General features: G+C 56.7%; 1 protein-coding gene across 4 annotated transcripts in view; it reads right to left on the bottom strand.

The window, feature by feature from the left end:
- Window positions 1-20,722, bottom strand: part of PIK3R5 (phosphoinositide-3-kinase regulatory subunit 5) — a 43,263-nt gene that overhangs the window by 9,902 nt on the left and 12,639 nt on the right. For 2 of the 4 annotated variants that reach the window (XM_063409586.1, XM_063409589.1), the window contains exons 2-9: window positions 13,137-13,261; window positions 11,704-11,813; window positions 6,200-6,300; window positions 4,900-4,968; window positions 4,084-4,222; window positions 1,738-1,807; window positions 991-1,165; window positions 351-504 (exon numbers count right to left, since the gene is read on the bottom strand). In XM_063409586.1, coding sequence (XP_063265656.1) covers window positions 351-504; window positions 991-1,165; window positions 1,738-1,807; window positions 4,084-4,222; window positions 4,900-4,968; window positions 6,200-6,300; window positions 11,704-11,800 — 805 coding nt within the window. In that variant the 5' untranslated portion in view covers window positions 11,801-11,813; window positions 13,137-13,261. The remainder of the gene's footprint in view (window positions 1-350; window positions 505-990; window positions 1,166-1,737; window positions 1,808-4,083; window positions 4,223-4,899; window positions 4,969-6,199; window positions 6,301-11,703; window positions 11,814-13,136; window positions 13,262-20,722) is intronic. The other 2 variants (XM_063409587.1, XM_063409588.1) reach the window with 1 other exon arrangement.

Here is a 20,722-nt window from a genome sequence, read left to right as displayed (position 1 = left end):
ATTTCAGGCAGCCCAGGCCATGCTGAGCCCTGGTGCTGCTGACATGCCATTGGAACAAGGGGACACTTCACACCTGCACAGCCACCTGCTGTCACAGCTACCACGGCTTTCTGATTGAATGCTTTCATCTTACCCTTAGATTGCTCAAAGCCTGGACAACTCACTTTGGTGCTGTTTTAATGAACCCATTTGTGGTTCACACTGTGGTCACTAAACAGGCCCTGGGTTGGTGCTTTTGTACTGCAGACCTTGCACTCCACTGAGACTCTGCTGAACCACTCCCCACTGCTGCTGCGGCAGGGGCTGAGCTGGCAGGAAACCCTGGGCAAGACAGGGATGGAGATGCTCACCTGTGATGGCAGGGAAGGAGGCGGCCCCGGCGATGTCGCACAGCACGGCCTGGAGGCGCTCCCGGGCCAGCGCGGGGTCGCTGCTGGCCGCCGCCGCCTCCTGAGCATCGGCAGCACTGGCGTAGAGCTCCGAGAGCTCCTCCAGGGGCTTGGACTGCGGAGCAGAGTCAGGGGACACGGTCACGGGGGTCTCTCCACTGAGCCAACTCCTGGGCAGCATCGCTAGTGGGATGACTCTCTCCCCTCCACTGCACCCACCCCCCTCAAGTCACCCCCAATTTTTCCAATGAAAATAAAAATGACTTTGAAAACACCTCATGATTTTTTTGCCTCTACCCCAAGTGTTTCTCTGGTCAAACAAACACTTCTGCTGATTTTCAAATCTGGGGGCCCTTCCTCTCACCACTTGGGGATGAGAAAAGAGTGACAGGGTAAAAGGGGAGTGGGCCCTCTGCACACACTTCACAAAACACTTCAGACCTCAGGTCTAACCTGAGAAGGTGAAAACATGCATTTCTCCTCCGAGAAGCATTACCAAAACTCCTTTGCCAAGCCAGTCCTATTTTGGGTAGGAAACCCAGCAGCCAAGCGCACTGCACCGCTCCTGTGGCAGCCCAGGGTGGGCACTGCCCCAGCCCACCTTGAGCAGGTGCTGCAGCCTGTCCAGGTCGCAGCGGGTGCCGAAGTTGGCCTGGTAGAGGTGCTGGAGGAGCAGCACCAGCGTGGAATGCTGGGGGGGCTCGCTGGAGCTCAGCTTCTGAGCGATGGACAGGAACTCGCTCTGCACCTCCAAGCGGTTCAGCAGCAGCACCGTCCTGGGGACAGGGACAGCAGTCAGCCAGGACAGTGCACCCACACAGGGCTCCAGCCCGGCAGCCCGGCTCACCGGACATGAGTTAACCCGAAACATCTCCCTCCTGAAGGTGCAGCTCTGAGGAGAAGCTTTAAGGATGGCACAGGTCTGTTTCCCAGCCTCATTTCCCTATTTACATAGGAGGATGGCATGGAGGGTTCAGCCCTCAAATAAGGTGCAAAGTCTGACTGCTCAGAGCTGCAGAGCTTTCACTCCTTGCTGTACTGGGGCTTCTGGCTCCAGCTGAGGTGGTGGCTCCCAGAATCATTCCCAGCTGTACAACATGTGCTGAGATCAGCAGCTCCCTGGGGAGGAGACTCTGCCTTCCCCACATCTGTGCCCACATCTGTGGGCATGGGGAGCCCACAGACCCTGTCCCAGGCCTCTGGAAATGCCCCAGCTGCTCTCCTCACCCTTCTCACAGCTCAGCCCAGCTCCTCAGCCCTCCTCCCCAGCCCCTGGGAGATGCTGCAGCAGTGCCAGCCTGTGGGGATGCCACAGGGAGTCCCCAGTAGTGCCCATGGCCACACTTACACTGTGGAGCTCTGGTAGTTCTTCATAGGCAACCCCTGCTCTGTCCTCACCAGCCTCTGGAATGTGATCCCTGGGGAGACAGAAGAGCAGTGAGACACAGAACCTCTGCAGAGCTGGCTCTGCCCCCCAGGGCAGTCCTGAGCTGCCTCTGCCCCCCAGGGCAGTCCTGAGCTGCCTCTGCCCCTGCCTGGAGGGGGAATGGCAGCACCAAGAGCCCTCGTGGGGACAAGGCACAGCCACTGGGTGAGGGGCCAGTCCAGCAGCAAGGGAACTCAGAATGTGAAGGGTAAAAACCCAGAGTGATGGGACAGGAGACCTGCTCCAGTCCCAGTCCCTTCTGCCCCACTGCTCATGCGGGATGGGAATTCCATGGATGACATTTACTAGCTTCTCCCACGTGCTTTAGCCCCCAGGCTCTGGATGTCACACAGGGCCAGCAGGTCACAGCCACCTCCCCTCCTGCAGGGATGGAGCCCTGACTGATGCAGCAGGAGAGAGGCTGCTGTGGGCAGCCACATCCTGGGTGCCTCCCTGGGACCATCCCCAGGATACGGGGTGGCATCTGATGGGTCTGGACTGGGTGGCAACAGCACAGCCCTGTCACCCCAGTCAGTAGGACAGGGGCACAACTTGGGAAAACCTCATGGCATCAGCAAGATCCAGCCCTTATCCATGCAGGGTGCCACATCTGACCCAGCCCAGCACCCACGGGGGGCGTAGCACCCACAGGGGGCCCACCCTGATCCTCACAGGTCATGGCAGCACTGACACCTCCTGCAGAGCCGCCAGCCCCAGGGTGCAGATCAAAGCTGCTGCGTTCCTGGCAAATATTGACAGCGGCTCATTCCCTGTTAATCTTTACCCTCATCTCAATAAAAAGCTGTGGCCTCGGCCCCCCAGCAGGTCAGGGGGCTGTGAAGCAAGCCTAGAACAGCCTGGAAGGTCCTGGCAGCTGAGCAGCAGGGGACACATCCTCACTGCTTCTGGAGAGGGATCCCCAAAGCCAGCAGCCAGTGCCTCCCACACAGCACCTTTGGCAGGGGGAGGAAATCCTCTCTGCTGTGGGAGGGGAAAGCTTTTGGGCCAAAATCTCCCCTCACAGCCTGGGGCACTGGGAATGGCACAGGAATGGGGCAGAAGCCCCAATCTGGAGCTTTCCAGAGGTGTGTAAAGCACAGCCCTGGCCAGGGCATAGCAAGAAATGATCAGGAGGGAGCTGGGGAGCCTCACAGGTGTCCCCATGTCCCTGTGACCCTGCAGCTCTGAAATGAAGCTGGACACAACCAGACCCTGCCTGGTGGCCATGGCCATTGGTGCTGGGGCTAAAGCAGCCAGTCCAGAGCTCCCACTGCACCAGGCAGGGGAAAAAGGTGATTTTCCAATCTTTTTGTTCCTTTAAAAGCATCTTTCATCCCATCCCCAAGTTCCCATCTCACAGGAATCGATGCCCTGACAGAGACCCTGCATCTCACATCCCCCAGGGCTCCCCAAAGCACCTTCCCAGTTTGAAGCGGGGGGGGGAACACCCCCAGCCACAGCCACATCTCCCTCCCAGGCCTCCCAAACCCTGCCCAGGATTAAACATGGGCTGCAATGTGCTCTGTGTGATAACAGCTCTTCAAAAGCCCCCAAAAGGCAGGGAGATTAGGAAAAAAGGCTTCGAGAAATAATTGGAAGAGCTGCTCCACTGGGAACCACAAGGCATCCACAAGGAGTCCTTAATTAAGAGGAGCACTGGTGCTGCTCGTGCATGTGCCCAGAGCTGGGTCACAAGAAGTGTCTGGGCTGGAAAGAACAATCCAGGGAGTCCCTCAGCCCTATGGAAATCTCCATGGAAGAGCAGGCTCGGAGGCTCCAGCCACCCTGATGCCCATGAATGGCCCCACTGTTGTCCCCCCACTGAGCACCTCACATAAAGGGCAGGCTGGGGGGAGCAGCCAGCACGTGCTCTGCTGAGGAAAAGACCCTCCAGACTGAAACCAGCCAGGAAATCCTTACCCATGTGGCTAATTGCCTCTGATCCACAGCTGGGAAAGCCTGGGATGCTCCTTGCACACCACCAGAAACACTTCCCTACCCGGCTCCTCCTCAGGAATCCAGTCCCACCCTGTGCTGGACCACCCAGGAATGCCATCCTGAGGGAGGAGGGAGGGCAGGGTCCTGACCCCTGGAAAAGCTGAGCTTTGGGATGGACTCAGGAAGCAAGGGAGGAATGAGCCAGGAGCACCAGGGGGACAAACCCCAAGGCAGGGCTGGGTTTGGAGCTGGCAGAGCCCAGGGCTGGGTTTGGTGCTGGCAGGGCCCTGTTTGGTGCTGGCAGGGCTGGGGCAGGGCAGCAGCGCTCACCTGGCGCCTTGAGCTCGTTGCTGATGAAGGTGAGCAGCTCCCGGAAGGTGTCACAGTAGGGCACGGGCCACGTCAGGAAGCTGTGGTAGACACTGGCAGCTTTCAGGAGCAGGTCAGAGCCGGGTGGGAAGTGAGGGGCCTGTGGGGACAGAGGCACAGGGTTCCAGAGGTGCAGAGACCCCAAGTGCCGTGTGAGAAATTCATGGTTCAGGCTGGAAGTGGGAGGGGGAGAAGCAAAGCAGAGGTTCCCTCTGTGCCATCCCATCTCCCCCCAAGGAAGGGCCACAGGATCCTGTGGGCACAGCTCCAAGGAGCTCCTTCCCAACCTCCCCGAGCTGTGCTCACGCGCCCAAGCCCAACTATAAATTCCTTTTCAAGCCCACAAGCCACACAGATGAATTCCATACAGCCCATGCTTGTGCAGGGTCTGGCAGCAATGATTTCCTCAGGATAATGATGCATTGTGCTGCGAATAACAATAATAAAAAAAGTATTTCCTTGGAAAGCTCTCCTCCTTTTCATTCATGTTGCCCACGTATTTTGCGCAACTATAAAGGGCAAAGAAAAAAATTCCCTTTATTGTCCATCTCCCCTTCTGATTAGCCCAGCCTTAAAAAAAAAAATCTTCAAAATCCCTGAAGCCCATTTTCTTTGTCTCTCAGCTTGCACAATGGGTGCTTGATCCTGACCCCTCTGGATTCATATGGAATCTTTCTTTCTGGGGTGAACTGATGAAAGAAGGCTGTTCCAGTCAAAGGCATCCTGATTTTGGTGCCTGCCCTGGGCTGGGATCAGTGCAGCAGCCTCAGCACTTACATAGAGCACAGCCGAGTAGAAGAGCAGGGCCAGGGGCGTCACCAGGTCGTAGTCACACCTCTCCTGCACCTGTGGGAACAGCCCGAGGGCACAGGGATGAGCTGCTGGCCAGGAGAGTGCCCAAAATCTCCCTGGAGGTGCTGGGATACTCCAGCCCCACCATCCCATCACCACGGGAGATTCCCTATCTCCATGGGAAAACCACCCCAAAAGCCCAATCACAGTGTGGGACAGGCAGAGCAGCACAATCTCCCCTTCTGTCTTCTCCCCGGTGTGACCCACCCCACTGAGGGTACTGATGCTTGAAATTCCATGCAAGTGGCTCAGAGCAGGCAGCCCAGCCACTGCAGGTATCTTGGGAGGATGGGCAGGACACTGAAATCCAGGGGATGGAATCCAGGGGGTGGAACCCTAGCCTTTATTCCAGGGAATAGCCAGCAGAATGCTCACTGAGGGCTCAAGGAGACACTTGCACAGCCCAAAGTGCAGTAAACCCTCATCTAAACCCCTCTGTACCAAAGCACTCTGCACCCAGAGCAGTTCCAGTCATTGAAAGAATACAAGCGTGAATAAGCTGGACTGCCCTCAGCTCCACAGCCTCTTGCCCATAAAATGGAAGCCAGCATTTATCCCCTCACATGAATCCCAGTGCTGGGGATTTAGGAAACACATCCCCATTTCCTGCCACATCCAGGGATTCCTCCAAGGCCTTCCTGGCTGAAGTCCAGGATGACCCTGCTTGACCAGTGAGCCTCGAGTTCCCCTGGCACACGATGGGACCATGGCAGGCCCATCTGATTGTCCCTGCTGCTGCTTTGTCCCCTCACTGTGACCCCACTGTCACCTGCCAGGCTGCTGTGCACTGCAAATCCTGCCTGTGGTCACCAGCCCCGCAGGAAACCCGGCAGAACTGCAGTGAAGTCTCCACCAAAAACAACAGGAAATTTTCCTTTGGCTCTGCTTTGGAGCAGCAGCTCCATGGACACGGCCAGGGAAGGGCTGGGGAAGGCTGGAGGATCTGCACAAAACCAAGCAGCACTTCAGGGGATCAAAACCCACCCCTGGGGATCCACAGGGCTGCCCAAACAATGGCTATGGGCTCGTCCTTGTGGGACACAGCATTGGTGCCACCAGAGCTCTGCACCTCCTGACCCAGCCCCACCTAACCCCCAGCACTGATGCCCAGCAAATTCTCATGACCCAAAATCCCCCACCCAGCTTTGCCAAAGCCCATCCTGAGCAAGCCACGGAGCTGCCAACACCTCAGAGCCTGCAGCTCCCCCTGACAGCCCCCACTCACCTCCTTGGTCTTGCCCAGGATCTTCTCCACCAGGATGAGGTAGTTACCGGCGTCCCGGCTCACCAGCTCCTGCAGGCTCCAGCAGTTCAGGCACAGCCCGGCTGTGGGGACACAGAGCCAAGGTCACTCACTGCCCCATGGTCATTCACAGCCCCACGGTCAATCACTGGTCCTGGGGTCATTCACAGGGTCACGGTCACTCACTGCCCTGGGGTCATTCACAGGGCCACAGTCACTCACTGCCCTGGGGTCATTCACAGGGCCACAGTCACTCACTGCCCTGGGGTCATTCACAGGGCCACAGTCACTCACTGCCCCGGGGTCATTCACAGGGCCACAGTCACTCACTGCCCTGGGGTCATTCACAGGGCCACAGTCACTCACTGCCCTGGGGTCATTCACAGGGCCACAGTCACTCACTGTCCTGGGGTCATTCACAGGGCCACAGTCACTCACTGCCCTGGGGTCATTCACAGGGCCGCAGTCACTCACTGTCCTGGGGTCATTCACAGGGCCACAGTCACTCACTGCCCTGGGGTCATTCACAGGGTCACGGTCACTCCCAGGCCAGCTGTGGGACAGAGCCCCACGGCCACTCATGGTCCCACAGTCACTCCCAGCAGCATTGGCACCCTCAGCCCTGCTCACGAAGGTCAGAGGGGGATGAACAATGGGAGGGGTTCAAGGGGAAGGTGCTGACCACAGGCATCAGATCAGGGCAGAAGAACAAACCTCACATCCTCCCTGGAGCCAGATCTAGCCTCAAACACTGGTGTTTATCTCAGGGACACCACAGGGCACCTGAGCACCTGCACATTCTCAGCCTGTCACACCCAGCTGGGATGGAAGCCTCTGCCCTAGGTGCCAGGTGAGTACCCAAGATGCCAGCGCTGCCAGGTGTGCACAGAGACCAAAGGGATGCACTGGGCAGGGGTGGGACCCAGCTTCCTCCTGCTGAGCTAACCCAGCAGTGTGCGCCTCTCCCGGGCCACCCCTGGCTGTTATCCCAGCTCTAAACTCCCAAATCCCTCCAAACGCAGCTGCCTGTCAGGCAGGAGCCCAACCCCTGCAGCTCTTCACACCTGCAGATGCCCCAAGGCAGCAGCATCAGCCTTGCTGCCAAGCCTGCCCAACACCCAATTCATCTCTTAGCACCCTCCAATTTTCATTGGATGTATCAAAACCCCACCAAAAGAGAGAGGGACATTGCCACGCAGAGGGATGGAGGGGCCCCAGCCCCTTCCCCAGACATCTGGGGGCTGCAGGGAGCCGCCTGGTGACAATGGCCAAGGTGTTTCCCAAGGCCATGGCTCTCCTTGGCAGTCAGGGCCAGCTCTCAGCTGCTCCTGGAGGAAACACTCCAATGTGTGAAGGCTGCCAGGAGCCTCCTTCCATCCCGGCCCGCATCCCAGGGGAGACATGCAGCTCGCTGGGATCCACCGCCCCAGGAGGAGCAGCAGCTCCTCTACCCTTCCTCCTCCTCCTCCTCTCCGCACACAGCCCTGTGGGGAATTTCAAGCGAACAGCCTCACAGTATCCGGGCAGGGTCCGTGCCCGCAGCTCCCGGCGCTGCTTTGGCACGGATTGTTCCAGCAGGGGAAGATGCAGGACACACACCCAGCACGGCCTCAGCCCAGGCACAGCTCAGGGGGCACTGCAGCTCTGCCAGGCTCAGCCCAAAGGCACGGCCAAGAGAAACAGAGCGTTTCTCTCTGCAGAGAAGAGGGGCTAAAGATCAGAGAGGAAAATATAAATCCAGCTGGGTATCACTCTCATTAGAAGTAGCACAGGACATAAACACTGATGCAGGGGGTTGGTTGTCATTCTGGAGCCAGGAGGGGACAATGCCAGGAGCTGGCAGGGGACACAGCACAAACCTTCAGGTCACCCTGCCTCTCCCTCAAAGGCTCTTTCAGCTGCAGAGGCTACAAACTCACCAGACACACAGAAATGCCACATCAACACCTTTACACACCATCCAGGTGAATTGAAGCCACTGCAGAGACCTGGGCCATGGCCAACAGCAAGACAGTAAAAACCAACGCTGAGGTTGCAAAGCTACACCCATCTCCCAGCGTGGACAAGCATTTGCTCAGTGGGACACTTGCTGTGGCTTTGTGCCAGGCTTGCAGCTGAATCAGCAGGGAAAGCCCCTTGCTGCCACACAACTTTTTACTTTCAATGAATCAACATTTTCCAGTGAAGAAAGATCCCACTGGAGACTTTCCAAGCAGCTAAGATGCACTCACTGGTAATTACAGATGCAATTCTTAATTTTCCTCTGCTGCCATCCAGCAAGAACCTGGGATATCTTGGTCAGTGAGGGAGCAGCCACACCAATTCAGGAATTCAGTTGCTCCAATTTTCCTTTGAGTCTCTTCCTTAGGACAGCACGAGGGCACAAAGCCATGGGATGGCTCCAGCAGATTGTCCAAATAAATTAATATTGTCCCAGGCTGCTGCACCCTCTAGGGAAAGCCCCAGCACCTGGCAGGGAGCCAAGAACTGGCCCAGCAGGAGTGGTCAGAGCTGCTGGGAGCTTTGCTGACCTCATTAAAGAGCTGCTGGACTCATGTGGTGTCTTGAAAAACTCATCCTGCTCCAGCTGGGAGGAGGATTTATCTTAGAGCCCTTTCCAGTGACTACAAAGAGAGCTGGAGAGGGACTTGGGACAATGACATGGAGTGACAGGAAAAGGGGGAAGCTGAAGGAAGGTAGGTTTAGATGGGATATTGAGAAAAAAAATCCTCCCTATGAGGGTGGGCAGGCCCTGGCACAGGGTGCCCAGAGCAGCTGTGGCTGCCCCTGGTCCCTGGCAGTGCCCAAGGCCGGGCTGGACAGGGCTTGGAGCAGCCTGGGACAGTGGGAGGTGTCCCTGCCCTGGCAAGGGTGGCACTGGGTGGGATCTGAGGTCCCCCCAACCCAAACCATTCCAGGATCCTTTTCACCGCTGAGAGCATGGCTGGGGGGAGCAGGATCCATGAGAGCTGGGGGAAGTGTGGGGAGCAGAGAGGAGAGCAGTTCATGGCTCTGGAGGAGCCAAGACCACCAATAAAGATGCACCTTGTACAAACAGCACAAACCAGAACTTCACCTTCCGGTCCCTAAATCCAAGGAATTTGCCCCAAGAGGCCCAGGAGACCCCCCAGCAGGGCAGTGGGAGCAGCACAGCTGAGGAGCTGCTGCCATCCCCCCACCCTCGTGCTCATCCTTTTGCTTTGGTCCACTAAACCAGGGCCAGTTGTTTCTTCGTTAAACAAAGAATGAGTCAGGTTTATCTGCCAGCAGCACAGGCAGCCCCAGGAACACGCTGTCCCCAGCTGGGGCAAAGGCAGGACTAAGCTGGGCTTATCCCAGCATCCCATAGAGTGTGAGTCAACTAAACTCAGCATGACAGTGACCCACAGAAAAACCTCATTTTGGGAGGGCAAAGCCCCCAGCAAAGCCTCTGCAGAGCCAAAGGAATTCCTCCCTCTGGGAGAAGAGCACAGCAAAGCCCTGAGCAGGCAGCAGGTGCTGGGCAGGGGCTGCTCAGGGAGCCTGGGCTCGGCTTTGATCATTATCAGCACCAAAGGTGCCAAGACCAGGCACAGCAGTGCTGGGCAGCCTCAGAAGGATGAGGCTTTGCCACTGCTTTTCTGAGAAGTGCCCCAAGATGCCCTCTTCCTCCTCCTCCTCCCGGAGCAGCTCCTTCCTGGCCTCAGAGGGTGGCATTTCCCCTCAGAGGGGGAAACCGCCAAGTCGGAAATGCAGCAGCAGAAATGGCACCTTGCAAGCTGCCCTCACCCACGGCGCTGGGCACGGCTCCTGTGCTGTCAGGAGTGACACAGCCCCGGGGTGGAAAGCAGAAGACTCCGTTTCCTCCTCCCCCAGAACCGCTGCCACCATCTCCTCAGCAGAGGGAGGTGTTTTCTGCCAAGGACTGCCCCAAGGAAGGGCAGCTCGGGGCAGCTGCTACAGGGAGGCTGGAGGTACCCAAGGACAGGCACAGCCCAAGCCTGGCAGCCACAGCATCCCTTGGGAAGTGCAGCAACCCAGCCTGCAGCTGCTGAGGCACGGAGGGTGGGTATGGATGTCCAGCACAGGGGCACCTCCACGAGGGTCCTGGGGGGGTCCTGGGGGTCCTCAGCAGCAGCACCAGGGCTGGGGCACAGCAAAGCCACCAGGGCACAGCGGAGATTCCTGGCAGAGCACAAATCCTTTGGATAAGAGGGAGATTTTTGAGGTCAAAACGGCCAAAATCCTCCCAGGAATGTCAGGTCCTTCTGCCAAAGCCCAGAGAGCCACAGGAAGGGGCCTGGGAGCCAGGGGCAATCACTGGGGATGGGGCTCCAGGGACTCAGCACAGCTGCCCCCAGCACAGCCCCCAGCCCCGACCCCTGCCCTGCACACCCCAATCTTTGCTAATGAGCTGGAAAAGTGATAGAGTCGTTGTTTAAAGGCTCCCCCAACCCAAAGAGCAGCGCCGAGGGGCTGGGATTAGAGCTGTGAGTGACACGGGAACTGATTGATGGTAATTACAGGAGAGGTGAGCTCTGGGCATGCAGGGGCTCCTCTGGCCACGCGCTGTCACCGTGCCAAGCACGAGGTCACGCTTCCAGGAATCGGCAATGTGGGTCACACTTCAGGGCCTGCTTCCCAGAGCAGGGCAAAAGAATAGGGCACAGGAACCTTGGGCAGAGCCGCCCTAACCAAGCCCCCAGGTGATGTTACAGCATGGAAGTGGCATCGCTCCAGTGGCTGTGAGGGGATGGCACAGGAATTCCTCTGGGATTGGGCAGGTAGGATCCTGATGCATCTCTTTGTTGATCTTGTCGGGGAAAAGAAAAGCAGGAAGGGTAGAAAGCACGGCACAGACTAAAAGGAATCAAAATCTGACAGCCTCCAGATTCTTTCATCCACAGGAGGGTTTGGCAGTGATTTAATCCCAGCTCACAGACACAGCTGTGAGGCAGAAAGCTCAAAATGACATTTAGAAATTATTTTTGCTCTGCTCTCTCCATGTCAGCCCCAATCCCTTCACAGCCCCCTGAGCAAGACTCAGCTCTTTATGACCACCACGGTATCTGAGCCAGGGTTAAATGATAACAAACATCTCTGAGCTGTGTGTGACAATGCAGCACAGATCACAGCCCTGCCCTGGGGGCCGTGAGCACCGCGGCAGGGCTGGCTGATTGCACAAAGGAGCCTTTCCTTGTGCTGAACAAAGCCTTCTCCTCTCCCCAGCTCACTCAGGGATGGCTGGCAACACGCACGACTGCCCTGCTGAGTCCTAACACGAGTCAGACCTGGCGTGACCTGCTCAGGGTCCTGGGGACATCTTCCTATTCCAGCAAAATGTCTAGCAGGACTGGCCAGGCTGGACACTACTGCTGGCTGACCACTGGAAGGGAAAAGGCCTCCAGCAGCACCAGCAGTTCCCTCTAACCCAGAGAGTCCTGGGTGAGACCCCACCAGGGGCCCAGGTGGATCACAGAGAAGCCCATGGGTAACAGGTCACCTACCAGCCCATCTGCTGGACACAGCGTCCCTGCTGAGCCCGTGGAGACACCTTTCCAGCGCATGGTAGATCCTGTCCTCTGTGCACGTGGTGTGCTGCATTTTAATTCATCTCCTGAATTAAAGAGGAAAGGAGGAGGACAGTTAATAAGGGATTACCCTTGATGGCTCCAGTGTTCTCTGGCAATGGCCACAAACCCACACCAAGCGGCCAGGGAAGGCTGCAGAGCTGTCCCCTTGCTGCCAACAGCCAACGGGAAGGAAAGCTCCATGTGCCCCTGTGGCAATGGTGGAAAACACCAAGGGGACGTGAGCCCAGCACGTGAGGACATTGTGAAATTGTGGCTGTTGTCACATCCCATCTCTCCTCCAGGGCCCAGGGTGCAACCTGAACCTTGGCTGCCAGAGACTGTGCTGGGGAGGAAGGTTTTATCCCACCCACTCCATATCCATTCGCAGGGGCACTGCTCCCATGTTCCCTGAGCAATCAGAGGTGACCAGGACATTCCCTTCTCCCCTGCCACCCAGAGGGACCCTAGGCACGTGTCCCCCCCTCCCAAAGCACACCCATGGGTCCATCCCACACATGCTTTGCCTCTTGTTTAGAGGCAACACAAATGCACAAAAACAATCAAGTAAGGAGAAATAAAAGCTGCCAATGTTACAAAACCACCTGCAAGGCGGCCTTTGCTTCATCCATGCCACACACCCACATAATTCCCATAGATATCCTAAAGCGCTCCCTTCTCTGCCCATCTGGCCAGCATTTGGTGCCAGTTCCCAGCCATGGCTGTGCCCATCACAGCCCCACCCAGCCCTGCCCTCGAGCCACTGTGACCTTGGCAGAGGCTCCACTGCCTTCCTTGCCTGCAGCACGGCCACCTCCACCCACACCTCATTGCCAGCAGCTCCCCCAGAAGGGCTCAGGAAAGCCACGCCTGCCTCCTGGAGCTCCCTGGGAACATGGGGAGTCAGCTCCAGCCCTGCCCCTGAGCTGGAGAGAGCCCACCAGCAGCTCCCCTGAGCTGGAAGCAAACACACCCTGAGCACCACTGACCTGCCCCAGAGGTGGGAGCAAACACACCCTGAGCATCACTGACCTGCCCTGAGCTGGAAGCAAACACACCCCGAGCACCACTGACCTGCCCTGAGCTGGAAGCAAACACACCCCGAGCACCACTGACCTGCCCTGAGCTGGAAGCAAACACACCCCGAGCACCACTGACCTGCCCTGAGCTGGAAGCAAACGCACCCCGAGCACCACTGACCTGCCCTGAGCTGGAAGCAAACGCACCCCGAGCACCACTGACCTGCCCTGAGCTGGAAGCAAACACACCCCGAGCACCACTGACCTGCCCCAGAGGTGGGAGCAAACACACCCTGGGCATCACTGACCTGCCCCAGAGGTGGGAGCAAACACACCCTGGGCATCACTGACCTGCCCAGTGCCCACGCTCTCCTTCAGCCCAGAGAGGCTCACAGCTCCTCCTCTCTGTGCCGCTGCCAAGGCCTGGAACTGGGCTCTGCAGCAGAACTTCTACCTGTGCCCGGAGCCGAGGAACTCTGCAGTGCCACAGGAAGGAGCAGAGAAATCAGCCCAGCACCTCGGTCATGGCAGGAGAAGGCAGTGAGTAAGAGCCCAGAGTGACTCACAGACACCTTTGCAACACCCAGCTCAAAAAACAGCTTAGTCCTCAGAGGGGAACGGGCTCCTCACCCCACACCAGCCCCACATCCCTTCCCTCGTGTCTTAGCACACAACAGGCAGAAAATTTAAAATAAAATACCCCCAAGATATTGCAATAACTTTCAAACCACAGAGTGCACTCTTGGGGTGTTTTTTTCCTGCTGTGGCATGGACCACACATGAATCTAAACCTCCTCTCCCAGGGCAGTGCTTAGGGAAGCATTTTCCATGGGAAAGGCCTCGCTTCATCCAGAGCAGAAACTTTGCAGCCTTTTCTGCTGTGTCTTCCCTCAGCTGTCCTCTCCTTGCCACCCACCCACACTGAGCATGATGAAAGGGCAGGGGACAGTTCTGGAGAACGTAATCTGACTTTCAGGAGCCCTGTTAAGCATCTCAAGAATACCAAGAAAAACAAGTGCTGAGGTCAAGGGTTTGGAAAATGCTTTGCTTTTTATGAGGGTGTTGAGCACCTCCATGTGACACCACCCCAGTGATGGCACAGCCCTCTCCACACTGCAGGGACAGCATCTGGGTTTAAGAGCCCCAAGAGAAACCCATTTGCCTCAAGGTTTTGTCCCATTTTCAAGAGATGCTCAACAATTCCCATTGTCAGGACTCAGGACAAGGTCGAACCCATCCTCTCTGGAGGTGTGAGTGTCCAAAAGGGCAATTTATAATAATTAATTTAAAATAACTTTCTAACTAATGACTTTCTAAAAAAGCACTGATTAAAGTGAGTGAGAAAAGGCTCAGCACACCAAAGCTCAGCTTGCAAAGTATCCTAAGATTATTTGGGAAACTGTCCTTGCATAGGTGCCAGATCCTTGGGGAATTTCAGTCCAAGATTGCTTCATTCATCTCTGTGGGTAAATATGAACAGGCAAATTTTTCTGTTAATTAACACCACACTGGTAAACATTTACTTTCTTGGTGGGAAGTGGGAACTTGCTGTCCACTGGTTTAGATTTTCCCTTGTTCTGCTTGAGGCAAAAAGTTTGTAAAAGTTTAAAAAAAAAAAAAAAGTTTTAAAACAGTATGAAAAAATTTACCAACAAAAAAAGTCTTTTCCTGCTGAGCTGTGAAGCCACCAGAGGTTATGGGAAGCCCTTGGGGTGTCCCAGCTCTCTGGCAGGGAATTCCCACTCAGCTGGGACCCCCTGGGTCCACTGGGCCTTCAGTGCCCTGGCACCTTTCCCTGCCAGGGCCTTTCTGCCACTCAGGACCTGCTCCACACCTTGCAGCAGAAGGTCCCTCGGCAGACAAGGTGACATCAGCAGCCCTGGAATGGCAGGGACAGGGCACACAGCAGCCTTTCCAGCAAGGAAAATCCCTTTTCTCATATTGAGTCCCATCTTCAACACTCAGTAACTTCCCTGAGCTGCTTCTGCAGTGGTGGAGCCCAGGACAGCCCCCAGGAGATGAGAACGGAGGAAGAGCTCAAAGATCCAAAATTCAGGAGTGAAGAGGATCAGAGCCTCCCTGCAGGACACCCCTCACCCACCAGCAGAGCACACCCCGGAGCCTGGGGGGCTCCACCGCAGGCAGCAAATGCTCCAAAATCCACTCTGCAGCACAGCAAACCCCGGCACACACGGAGCCAGCTGAGATCTCCCCTCCCACGGCAAATCCCTGCGGCATCTCCCTGCGATGCCCGAGGCAGGAAAGGACCTGCCAAAGACCTTTCCAGAGGGAATCCTGCAGCAGGGAAGCAGCCACCTCTCCAGGGCACTGGGGAAAGCCCGCGGGTACCCTCGGGGCAGGACAACGCCCTTTCCTGCCCGATTGTTCTGAGCCTGAGCATCCCGGGCAGGAAACAGGAGAGGAAAACCAGAGCCCCTGGGCCTCGGGAGCAGCTCTGAGCGCACTGCTCACGTCCGGCGGCAGTGGCTGCAGGGACAAGGATGCCCTGCCTGGGTTGGTGCCAGGACACGGCTCAGCACCTGGATCGATGCTGCAGGAGGGCTCTGGGCACCGGCAGGGCCAGAACAAGAAGCCTGACAAGGCTGAAGGAAACAGGAGCTTGGGCTGATGCTGCACCAGAAGGAAAAATCATTTATTTTGGTTTAAAGCAAAGGGATCCTACCCAGAGCTTTTTTCAAGGTAAGATCCTCACACAAGCTCCCCAGAAAGGTCATCAACACCTTCGAGCTCCACCTCAGCTTTCTGCCTCCTCCAGCTCATCCTCCAAAGGTGCAGGACAGGAGCTTTGAGAGATGCATCCTCCCTGCAGAGGAAGAGCTGGGTACGGAGCTGTGCCAGGCGCAGCAGCACACGCTGGTACCTGCCCCTCCAGCGAAACTGTTTTTCTTAGATTACAGGAGAAAACCTTGGGTTTCAGCTGTTTGTTTGTAAGATTTTACTGCCTCCCCTCCACCTCACACAGGAGCCAAAGATAGAAACCCAGAGTGAGGGAGGGAGCAGCTGGAGGAAGCCTTTGTAGAACATGGGGCAGTGCGGGGAGAAAGCTGCGATTTTCAAGAAGAACTTCAGCCTCGGTGTGCTTCTCAGGCAGGCGAGAGCTCCGCACACAGCGGGAGATGAGGGTGATAAGAGGCTCGATCAAACCACACAAAGGCAGGTATCAGGCCATGCAGGAGGCAGCTGGTTTGACAAACATCCTCTCAGGGTGCCTGCAGAGGAGGCTGTGCCATCGGAGCCCACGGCTCCTTACAGGGCCGGGTTCCTGTCCCACTGGGCGGGGGCAAGGCTGCTGTGACACTGAGGACAAGGACACACCAAGCCACAGCAGGGACCATGGGGGACACTCACTCCTTGGGCTGCAAACCCTCACTCCAGGCAGTCCCACTCCCTGAGCCAACAGGGAAGAAGCAGCAGAGCAGGAGCATGGAGAATTGCCCCCAAAGCACAGTTTAGGCAGTGATTTCATCTTAAAGCAGAAGATAAAACTGACACAAGAAGATGATCTATTTCTGAGCCTGCAGGGTAATGGTGCTGAGGGGCAGGAATGACACGGGACATCCCACTGTTCACAGGAGAAGGCAAAATCCGGAGATATTACTGGGAAATGGCAGGTTGGGAAGAGGAGAGGTACCAGCCTGGCAGCTCCCTGCAGAGAAAGAACGGGACCAAGCCCTACCCAGGCAGCCTTTCTGAACTGCAACACCTCATTTATACCAAAAATGTGAGAACTGGAGAGCTCTCAAAGAGCCACAACGGCAGAGCTCCCTCTGAGCCAGAGATCCCTCCCTGCTCTCGCTGTCTCTGGGAACAGGGCTGAAGGAGAGGCTCCCACCACGGAGCAGGGAAAGCACCCAATGTGCAAAGCAGTTTCGGAATCCTTTGAGTGTCAAACAGCATTTACAGAACGTGACTGACACAAGAGGGGCAGAGCAGGTTTCACACCCAGGGCTGGCTGCCTGCTCTCCCTGTGCCAGCTGGGCACCTACAGTGAGCACCGAGGGGCTGGGGGTGTCCTTGGCAGCAGTGCAGGAAGGGGGGATGAGCCCAGCCCCAGGAATTGAAAGGTGATTCACCAAAGTGCACCAGCCACAGTCACACAGCTCTGTGAGCCTGGGGCTGCTCAGCTCCTGTAAGGGACACCCATGGCGGGCACTGTGCCCTGCCTGCTCCTCCCCACCAAAGGCAACATCCCAAATATCCCCAGCTCGTGGCTGTGCAGCACTGGGGGAGCCCAGCAGGGACTGAAGCCCTTTAGCACAAAGAAGCCTAAATTAACTCCCAGCTCCCATTGCCATAAGCAGATGGCTCCGTGGGAAGTGGTCATGGTCACTCCATGGCCAGGACACAGATTCCTGTCAGGCAGGTGGGAAAGTGAGGCCCCCTAACAACTGCCTCTGTGTGGTCAGTCTGTGCCGGGCTGACCACGGGCTCACAGCACCAGGATGTGGCAGAAAGAAAGATTTGCAGTCAGAGGGGGAAGGTCTCCAGCGTAGGAAAGAGCTTCAAAGCACTCTGCAACCAAAGGATGGCTCATCACCCAAGCAACTGCAAAATACCATCTAAGAAAGGCAGAAATAAGGGAAATGATCTGCAACCTGCCCGAGATGAGCAGCCTCTGGTCATCAATTGTGTCTAACCGGCAAACACACACCTAAGGCATCAAACCCCAGCTAAAATCTGGAGATGGGGAGAGTTGTGTGCCCTGGGTGCCAGGCAAGGGCGAACCCCAAACCCAGACACAGCCTCATCCCACCCCAGGCTGGATTGACTTCTCTTGCTCAGGGTCTCTCCAGTGCTTCCCTCTCAGGGAAGGGCTAACCCAGTGAGCTCTGAGAGGCACCAAGACCTGGGGAGGGCGAGAAGGGGACAAGGGACAGCACAACAACACGTGTGTGACACCGGCAGCGCTCAGCACTGCAGAACCCCGAGCAACAGCACCCAAAAACCCCCAAATCCCCTGCCCTGCACGCAGCCAGGGGAGGGGTGACGCTGGTGTGGCATCGGAGCCGCAGAGAGGAGCTGGCGGGAGCGCAGCAGAGCTCGCTAATCCTCGGTGGTTTCATCGCCCCAGCCCCTCCCGGCACAGCCCGGCCCCAGGGTCACAGCAGGAAACCCACAGGAGGCTCAGAAAAGCCTAAGACGAGTCAGCCCACTCAAAGCCCTCCATCCAAGCCCTTGGTGCCACTGCAAAAAGGAGTTATTCAATGGGATTTCCCAAATCCCAGTCCCAAGGTTACCTGTGTTAGCAGCCAGAGCTTAAGGCTGGGCTTGGGAGGTGAAGGAACTGTGAACGCAAAAAAAAAAAACAGCCCGAGAGGTGCAAACAAACAACAACAGTGTAACTGCCTTTGTTTGGGAGATTTGGAGGTAAAGGCCCCACTGAAAGGATGGAAAAAATCCAAATTATCAGGAGCAGGATCCCAGCACTGCCCACCTCAGCTGCCCTTTGCTCTGGGATGTGCTGTGCTCGAGCTGAAAACGTCACAGAGATGCTGCTGCAGCATCAGAAGCAGGACTCACACCCCTCCCAGGGTGAAAGCAGCCCATGGGGGCTGCCAGCATCATGAACCAGCTGCCAAGAGGCACCTTTGCCACGTCCCTCCTGCAGGTCAGCACAGGAGGCAGCCTCACAAACAGCCTTGGTGATAACAGAGATGCTTGACCTGAAATTTAGGATTGAATTGTCCCACGTGTGTGCAACCAAACTGAATCACAGGAGGAGGAAAACCAGGGCTGCAAGAGATTCAGAAAAAAGAAAAAAATCTGAGAAACTGTTCTGAGGTGAAAGAATTCCTCAGTAAATGGAGAGGATGTCAAAAAATAGATCTGCCCAGAGGGTGCACAATGGAGAGACTGGAGAGTCTCAAGGAGTCAGAACAAAACCTTGCAACTCATCATTTCAAAACAGTGTTTGCCCTCATTTGATTGTGATTCAAAAAGAAAAAACACCCAGCCAGAAAGAACGAAACTTCTCGCTCCTGATCAAAGGAGACATTTTGCTCCACACACCAGTTTAGATTCCCGTGGCAAGGCACAAGCCCCCCAGCACACCAGCTCTCCCTGGGGCCAGTTACTGCTGGCAGAAGTGGCACCCAGGTGGGAACCTGCCCCCAAGCACATTCCTGTGCTGGTCTGCCCTCCTGCAGCATCCCTGAGACATCCAAAATCCGCAGCTCTGACTGTACTCCCGTGGCTGCAGAGCTCGCACTCACTGCCACTCCCTGTGGGAACACTCGTGGCTTCCTGGGATCAGGCTTCAACCCCATGTGAGGGCAGCTGAAACAGCTGGATCAGAGGGGGAACAATTCCCCCTGCACAGGAGGCAGTGCCCAGCCCTGAGCAGAGACCAGAGAGGGCTGGAATCTCCTCCCTGGCATTTTCCAGAGGTGTCTGGGCACAATCCTGTGCCCTGTGCTCTGGGATGGCCCTGCTGGAGATGAATCACTGGGATCCCTCCCAGCCTGGCCCATCCTGGGATTCAGGGATCCCAAGGGTACCTCAAATCCTGAGCATCTTCCCCTCAGAGCTGCTGTAAAATCCAATCAGCAGAATTATCCTGTGCTTGTCTCAGCTTTTCCACCTTTTCTATTCTAACCTGCAGCACTCACAGCTCAGCTCACACCTGGATTCAGCTGGGTGCTCAGGACTGCTTCTGTGAGCTGCCTGGATGGTCTCTCTTAGACATTTAATTTTTTAAAAAATAGAAACAGCACAGGTTGAGCCAAGTGAGGTCACTGCCAGCACAGAGGGAGGCTGGGGGCACATCCCGACTTCCCACCTCAGCACTCCCGGGCTGGCAGCAGCTCACTCCCCTTCTCACCTCTGGGGAGACCTCACGTTATTCCTGTGCTTTTTAACTTCAAAACGCGAACTCAAAATAGCTCCGCGGTTATTTTGCCCGAGTTCAGGCTGGCGGCTCCCAGCTGCAGCTCCGGGCTCCCCCCCGGCAGGGATCAAAAGGCTCGGCGAGCTGATGGGGATCACCTCCCGGGAAGTGCAGCTCCCGCCGGGAATACCCTGCACTCTCCAAATTAACAGGGAGGCGAAAAGACCCGGCTAATTAGCCGGCCTGGCCCCTGTGCTATTAGGGGCACCAATTAGCGGCACTTCGCTGTCCCGGCGGCTGGGCCGCGCTGGAGAAACACTCTGGGAGGGCAACTCCCGGCTGGGTGAAGGGCAAAGGGCTCTCGGTCACAGCTCGGGGACACCTCGCAGGCATTCCTGCTCTCCTCCCCAGCTCGGGAACACCTCGCAGGCATTCCTGCTCTCCTCCCCAGCTCGGGAACACCTCGCAGGCATTCCTGCTCTCCTCCCGGGGTCAGGAACACCTCGCAGGCATTCCTGCTCTCCTCCCCAGCTATGTGGCCACAGAACTCCTTCCCGGAGCTGCAGCACACCTGGTGGGCAGTGCTTGAGCCCCTCCTGTGCAGGGCACTTTGTTGGCATTGGAAACAGAAACCAGTGTCTTGCCCATGGCGTTCTGCGGGTGAGGAGTTCTCCCAGCTTGGGGGGAATGTTAAAGCTCCGTGTTTCCAAGAGCTTGTTGTTGGGTTTTTTCCCTCCCCCAGCTCAATCTGTAGCCAGGAGCCCCAGGAGCCTCCTGCAGCCTCCCCAGGGTGTCCCAGGGCCTGACAAGGGAGAGACAAAGCCCCAACACTCACCATCCTTCCAGAGGGCTCAGCCCCTAAAGCAAGGCAACACAAGCTGGCATTGCCCAGTGCTCCCAGAGGGAACCACAAGTCCACAATCAAAGCGCAGTGTTCGGTGAGACCTCACTGTGCCTCAGTTTCCCCTCCTGCTCAGCACAGTCCCTCTGCAAAGCAGTGGCAGGTAAAGGTGAACCAGAATTTTCTTTCATTCTCTCACTTTTATCTCCTTCCCAATCCCATCTATAAACCTGGCAGGCAAAGCTGGCA

This window comes from Prinia subflava, chromosome 12, assembly GCF_021018805.1.
Source record: "Prinia subflava isolate CZ2003 ecotype Zambia chromosome 12, Cam_Psub_1.2, whole genome shotgun sequence".
In the NCBI taxonomy this organism is placed as follows: domain Eukaryota; kingdom Metazoa; phylum Chordata; class Aves; order Passeriformes; family Cisticolidae; genus Prinia; species Prinia subflava.
Note: the sequence above shows the minus strand (reverse complement) of the source record. Positions and strands in the feature narration are given on the sequence as shown.